General features: G+C 48.2%; 1 protein-coding gene across 1 annotated transcript; it reads right to left on the bottom strand.

The window, feature by feature from the left end:
• Positions 1-1,543: 1,543 nt before the first annotated feature.
• On the bottom strand, positions 1,544-5,833 carry LOC127329241 (uncharacterized). The gene is made up of 6 exons (XM_051355773.2): positions 5,787-5,833; positions 4,659-5,342; positions 4,240-4,258; positions 3,476-3,574; positions 3,171-3,232; positions 1,544-1,991 (listed from the first exon to the last, which is right to left on the bottom strand). The coding sequence occupies exons 1-6, from the start codon at positions 5,831-5,833 to the stop codon at positions 1,544-1,546; spliced, it is 1,359 nt and encodes a 452-aa protein (XP_051211733.2).
• Between the last annotated feature and the right edge of the window lie 544 nt (positions 5,834-6,377).

The raw sequence follows: 6,377 nt of genomic DNA, 5'->3' as shown, positions 1-6,377 counted from the left end.
GAATTGTATCCGGTAGTGGGAATTACTAACAATCAACCTAGCACTCAATTGTATATCAACACAACTTCACATCGCTGAAGTTTTATATGACCAGAAACAAATAAATAAAAGGCCCATGCTGCTGGGAGTAAGCCATGGGGAGGAGCAGCCCGAGCTCGAGTTCGCCGGCAGGAGGAGAGGGGGCCGTTCCACGAGGGCGTCGGGTCGGCGGGCGGTCGCGGCGACGGCGGACGGTCCCGGGGTCGGGAAGGCGCGACGATGGCAGCGGTCGGTCGCTGCGGCAGGGAAACCCTAGTGCAGGTTGGATTAGAGATGGGATGCATGGCGAATGGGGGTGTGGGTTGTGATTTTTTTTCCTTTTTTTCACTTCTCAACCCATTCCACAGGGGTGGCATTTCTCTGTAAATACAATGAAGGAAAGGGCAAGATCTTGACACCCCTTCGTTTCCATTAGTAGAAGCTCGGGAATCAGCCCAGAAGTACCTCTGGAACCGATTCTCGTTTTACACACGACTAGCACAAAGCCCGTGCGTTGCTACGACGGCACATTAAACCTTAACAACAACATTTCATATGTTTAAAACATTAAATCGACACGTCAATTGAACCAAAATGGCAATGAATTCTTGATTGACATGTCTTTCTGCTAACAATTTGGATGACATTTAAAGCATGAAATTAGATAGAAAAGAAAATCTTCAATGGAAATCCTAAAATAAGGGAGGATACCAATCCAATCCCATGTTGTCGGGGGCAATATACTACTATATATATATATATATGTGATTGCCACATCTGGGTCAATGACTGACATATTGAAATAATATGCAAATATTTTGCAAAAGAATACTAAATACTTTGCAAAAGATCAGATGGGAATCATTGTAGCTCACATTCTCACTTGCCGGAGAAATTCTGAATAATACAGAGTGGCAGATAATGAGTAGAGCTAAGCAAGAATAATGAAGATCCACTTGAATTTTGGAATGCGGTAGAATTGTCTCAAGTATCACTTCAAATGCCATTTATATTTTTGCACTAAAAGAAGTGCGCAGAAAAGGTTACATTTGCATGGATCTTTCCAAAAAGTATCATATGTGTACAAATAATGCAGTAAGGAAATTGATACAGATATTCTAATTACTAAGATGTGCTTCCCTCTCCTTGCAGATGTCTGGAGGTAATGCAAAAAAGTTCGACAAATTAAAACATGGTATCTGTTTTTCTGTTTTCTCTGTAAATTGTGCAATCTACTCATGAGAAACATTACATAAACAAATTCTCCAACGAAGGGTTGCTTCCTCGCTACAATATTTTTTTCTTTTACTCATAATCATCTACTCGTACATGAAATTGGAAAGAAACATGCCCATAGCTCAAAGTCAAAGCAAGCATACTTTGTACATGTGATGCTAGCTCCCCGTCGCGTTTGGCTTTTCTGTCACTAACTGAACTAAACAATAAGAGCTAGCTCACCATCACTTCCCGCGAGCCGGCATCCTCGCACAAGATACAGAGCAGAACTTGCCCGTGGTTCAGAAGCCTAGGAAGGGAACGCCACGGAGCAGAACTTGCTCGTGGTTGAGAAGCCCAGGAAGGGGACGCCACGGTCGAGGCAGCGGAGCGCGAGGAGGAGAATAATGGAGTCCTTGTGGTCCACGACGCTGTCTCTTGGGTGTAGCCGCCGGATGACCTCCAGCTTCTCCACCGTGAAGAGGATTTGAGGGCGGCCAATGGGCTGGATGAAGGGGATTTTGTGTGTACTTCGCCGCACCTCCTCTATCTTTCCCCGCCGCCGGCATCTCCTCTTCCTGGCCGCCGATGCCGAGTGGGTGGCGCGGTGATCTGGTTTCTCGCCCAGATAGGGGCCTAGGTCGGCGGCGGCCGAGGAACGACAAGACGGGTGGACCAGTCGCAAGGGTGGTGTCGTGCGTACCGCAAAGTTCTTTTTCTCCTCAGCGTTTTTTTCACGTCGCGGAAGGGCCTCGGTTCTGTTTTAAATTTTTTCCGTGACGTACGGCGTGGCGATTTACACACAAATAACCCTATAGCACAGACTGATCTCTCGGACAAACTATTTCACCAATCTAACCCTTTTGTGTGGCGCCCCTCCCATCAGCGCCACACATGCCCAAGTGGCGTCCGTGCTGCTGGCGCCACACACCCATCCGACGTGGCGCCGTCGACGCTGAGGTGTGCTACCCATCCGACGTGGCAGGATGTGTGGCGCCTGTGGCCACTTATGTTTGCACAAACATACTGTAAGACATTTCTCCAGGGACTTAGCCGTTTTGGCGACCCTGTTTGTGTGGCGCCGAAGGCATGGGCGCCACACCTCACCATGTGGCGCCGAAGGCACGGACGCCACACAAAGAGGCTCGCCAAAACGGCTAAGGACTAATCGTCCGGAGCCCCTGGATGTTTTCGATCCCAAAGTTGATATAAGTTGACGTGTGTGGCGCCGATGCCATGGGCGCCACACTTCACAGTGTGGCGTCGGTGCCACGGGCGCCACACATAGTGCCTCGCTAAAACGGCTAAGGACCAAGCGTCCGGAGCCCCTGGATGTTTTCGACATATAATCAACATATGTGGCGCCGATGCCATGGGCGCCACATAGTGAGGTGTGGCGTCAGCGTGAGGGGTGCCACTTGTTGACTTGTGTTAAAACCATGTAAATTCTTGCCTTAGTTAACCAGTTTTCAATACAACAATATCAATTTCATACATATAGAACATACACATATAACACATCATAGCTCACATCGTAGCACATAGATTCAAACAACAAGTAGCATTACAGACATGGTTCGAAATGACATAGGGTTCACAACACGTAGTAATGACATAGAGTTTAGAACACGTAGCAATGAAGATAGAGTTCACAACACAAATCCATCTATCCTCGACGTCCCCTCCTCGCGGGCTGCTTCCGGACGGCCATCCTTTTCGTCCGCTGCCGTGGCTCTTGTTGCTGCTACTCCTCCTCCTGCTCCTCATGCTCCTCCTCCTCTGAAGATAACGGCTCATCGTTCCTCATCCTCCTCAAAGATGATCTCCGCGGCGGCGCCTCATCCTCCTCAATGACAACCTTCTTTCCTCGGTTGACATAATCTTCCGGAGTGTACCGGTTTGGAGCCTTGCCCCTTGGCTTCAACTGGTAAGCTGACCTTGTGGCTTGCTTCTTGCCGCGACTAATGCTTTGACTCAAAATTTCCTCGTCGTCAGGAATCTTCACAAACATGAACACATGAGATTACAAAAGTTGAAACTAGTAAGCACATGTTTGGCAGCAACAAAATAGTCCATACATGCGCTTCTTCAGAAGAGGATGTAGCCGCAATTTCGGTGTCGCGGCAACCTAGCAAGTTGGCTAACCGCCGCATCTTTCGTGCAGTGTTCTGCGTCGTGAAAGTCATGGTTACAAAGCCACCCCAAGAACACACTAGCTTACATTGAATGTTGGCGACCATACCTTAATGAAATGCCGCATCGGTCCGATAGGCTTCTCATCTGTATAGCTCTGATTCCAAACAACCTCGCAATCGTCAGCTGTTTTTTGGATCTCGAACCGCTGCGACAAACATATTATACAAAATTTGAGCGATCGCATGCCAATGTAGATGATGTACTAGCTAACGAGAGAATACATTACCACGAAGTTCAGCTCGGAAGCAATAGAATTCGATCTTCCTCTGCGAGCATAGGTGTCGTGCTGGCTTTGCGCAACCTCATCGAACTCGATGGGGTCGTCCAAGATGTTGTCATCATACGCGTGTTTCACTAACTAGATACGCGTGTTTTCATGAAACCACTGGAGATAGTTGTTGAAAGCGGCCAAGTCGTGAGGCACAATCTCCACAGGGCCAGCATTCCGTATCGCTTCCAAACAGTGTTGGAACGCTGTGATGTGGCCGCTATGCTGGACAGGCCAATTTGTGATCTTCCTCTGCCACTGCCTATCAAGCCTGCAAGAATCAAGAAGTTAGATTCTACCTCTTCAATCAAGAAACTTCCATCGCATGATTCCGGAAGTTTACCTATGAAGCGCCTGGTCCGTGTCTTGCCACTGAGGTGGGCACTCCTGATACAGCCCAAACTGTCTCATCACTCTGTGCGGCTGGTGGTATTCAACAAGCCACATGCATATGAGTGGGCAGCGCATACGCCAGAAGCACGCCTCCTCCGTGCACTTGTGGTTGAGGTCAGTCATCGCCGCGCCAATACGGTAGTAGGTACCATATGGCTCCCAATCCACCTGCACCATACAAATATTTCAGAATTTAGAACATGCCAATAGAATTTATGAACTCGGATTGCAAAAGAGTGATCGGTTACCTGCTCAGCGGTAAGAGTGTCCAACTCCTCAGTGTAGTGCTTGTACATGATCTTTAGATCGCTCGTCATCTCGGAGACATTGTCCCAAAGGTATGCCCAAGTCGGCTCCCGATCAGGGTTGTTCGGGTGATGAGGCCATGGCCTCTCTGTGAGTACCCTGGGCCGCCCAACTGATAGGCGGTCCCAGCTCCATACGGAAAGTAGGAGCAAGCATCCACCAATACCGCCGCTCCCAGTCCTGCGACAAGCTTCGTCCAACTGCGTACATAAGACATTTGGTTAGAGGTAGATGTAGGCAACCTACTATAGAAGAATAGTACATGCAACAAATCTTCACCTGCCGGTAGAGGTAGGCAAGTGCCGTTGTTCCCCAACTCCACCGGTGCTCCAACACCGTAAGTGCCTTCAGCCAACACCAATGGGCCAACTTCCCACCACTGTCAGGAAAGAGAGTCCTCGAAATCATGTACCACAAGTACACTCGGGTGTATGTCCTGAGAGTGTCCTCGTTGGCCCCTTTCGGGCATTCTCCAAAGTTAAGCCTAATCCAAGAGAAAGCTGCGCCGGCGGGAGCTCTCTCCTTTGGATTTGCTGGCGCCGGAGGAGCCATGCCAATAAGCGCCTCCATCTGCTGGCGCCACCCATCAGAAGCTGTGTTCATACACAGTGGCTCGCCCTGAATAGGAAGTCCAAGGATCATGGAAACATCCTGAACAGTAGGGGTCATCTCGCCGGCCCTCAAGTGGAAGGTGTGCGTCTCCGGCCTCCACCGGTCGACAAGGGCGGTGAGTGCCGCGGCGTTCATGTTCGGCCCCCCACGGCTTACAAGCGATATGAACGGGAGAAGACCGGTAGGCTTGATGAACTCCGTGTACCTCTCGTCATACGGTATATCCACTGTACCATGGTAACGAATCTTCAAAGGGTGAAGATCCGTTGTCCTCTCCGTCATATGAAAAGCCCGGTGATCCCTGTCATACTCTTGATCTAGGAGCCACACCATCCTACATGTTTACACAAATACACCATATTATGAGCCATTTCTAACAAATATGAGCAACACATACATGAGAATATATCCAAATATGTCATCACACATACATCACATACATACATATACATACTTATCTAGGGATAAAACACCATATTATGAGTCATTCCTAACAAATATGAGTTATTCAATCACAAATATGAGTTATTCCTTCACATACACATTCATGAAATTTGATGCCTAGGGTTCCTCCACAAATCTAGGATACATACATATCTAGGGTTCCTACACATACACATTCAACACATACATAGCCATTTCAACACATACATAGCCATTTCAAATCTAGTTTCCATGTCTAGGGTTCATGTACAAATCTAGCAAAATTTTACATCTATGGTTCCAACAAATCTATGGTTCAAACACATGCATACAAGCTATCAATTTCAATACATACACATCAATATAGATTCCAACAACCAACATTTCCAATCTAGGTACCATGTCTAAATCGAATTAAATCAGAGCAAATCTTGGATGAATCGAAGGGGAATGAAGGGGAATACCTTGAGGATTGTATGGGGATGGATTTGGCCAGCCAGATCTATCCAATCCGTGGAGGATTTGGTGGGGGGCGGAGGAGAGGCGGCCGGCGGCAGTTGGAGGAGGAGAAGCAGAGAGGAAGAGAGAAGAAGAAGAGGGTCGGGCTGGGGGCGGGCGCGGGCGTGATACGTCCCAAACGTATCTATAATTTCTTATGTTCCATGCTACTTTTATGATGATACTCACATGTTTTATACACGTTATATGTCATTATTATGCATTTTCCGGCACTAACCTATTGACGAGATGCCGAAGAGCCAGTTGCTGTTTTCTGCTGTTTTTGGTTTCAGAAATCCTAGTAAGGAAATATTCTCGGAATTGGACGAAATCGACGCCTAGGGGCTGTTGACTGCCAAAACCCACCGGCGGGCAGCGACGATCAACACAGGTAGAGCCGGGAAGAGCCTAGAGCTGCGGCTGGCTGAGACCCCTCCGAGCGACGGCC

This window comes from Lolium perenne, chromosome 2, assembly GCF_019359855.2.
Source record: "Lolium perenne isolate Kyuss_39 chromosome 2, Kyuss_2.0, whole genome shotgun sequence".
In the NCBI taxonomy this organism is placed as follows: domain Eukaryota; kingdom Viridiplantae; phylum Streptophyta; class Magnoliopsida; order Poales; family Poaceae; genus Lolium; species Lolium perenne.
This window is presented reverse-complemented; position numbering and strand designations above follow the sequence as displayed.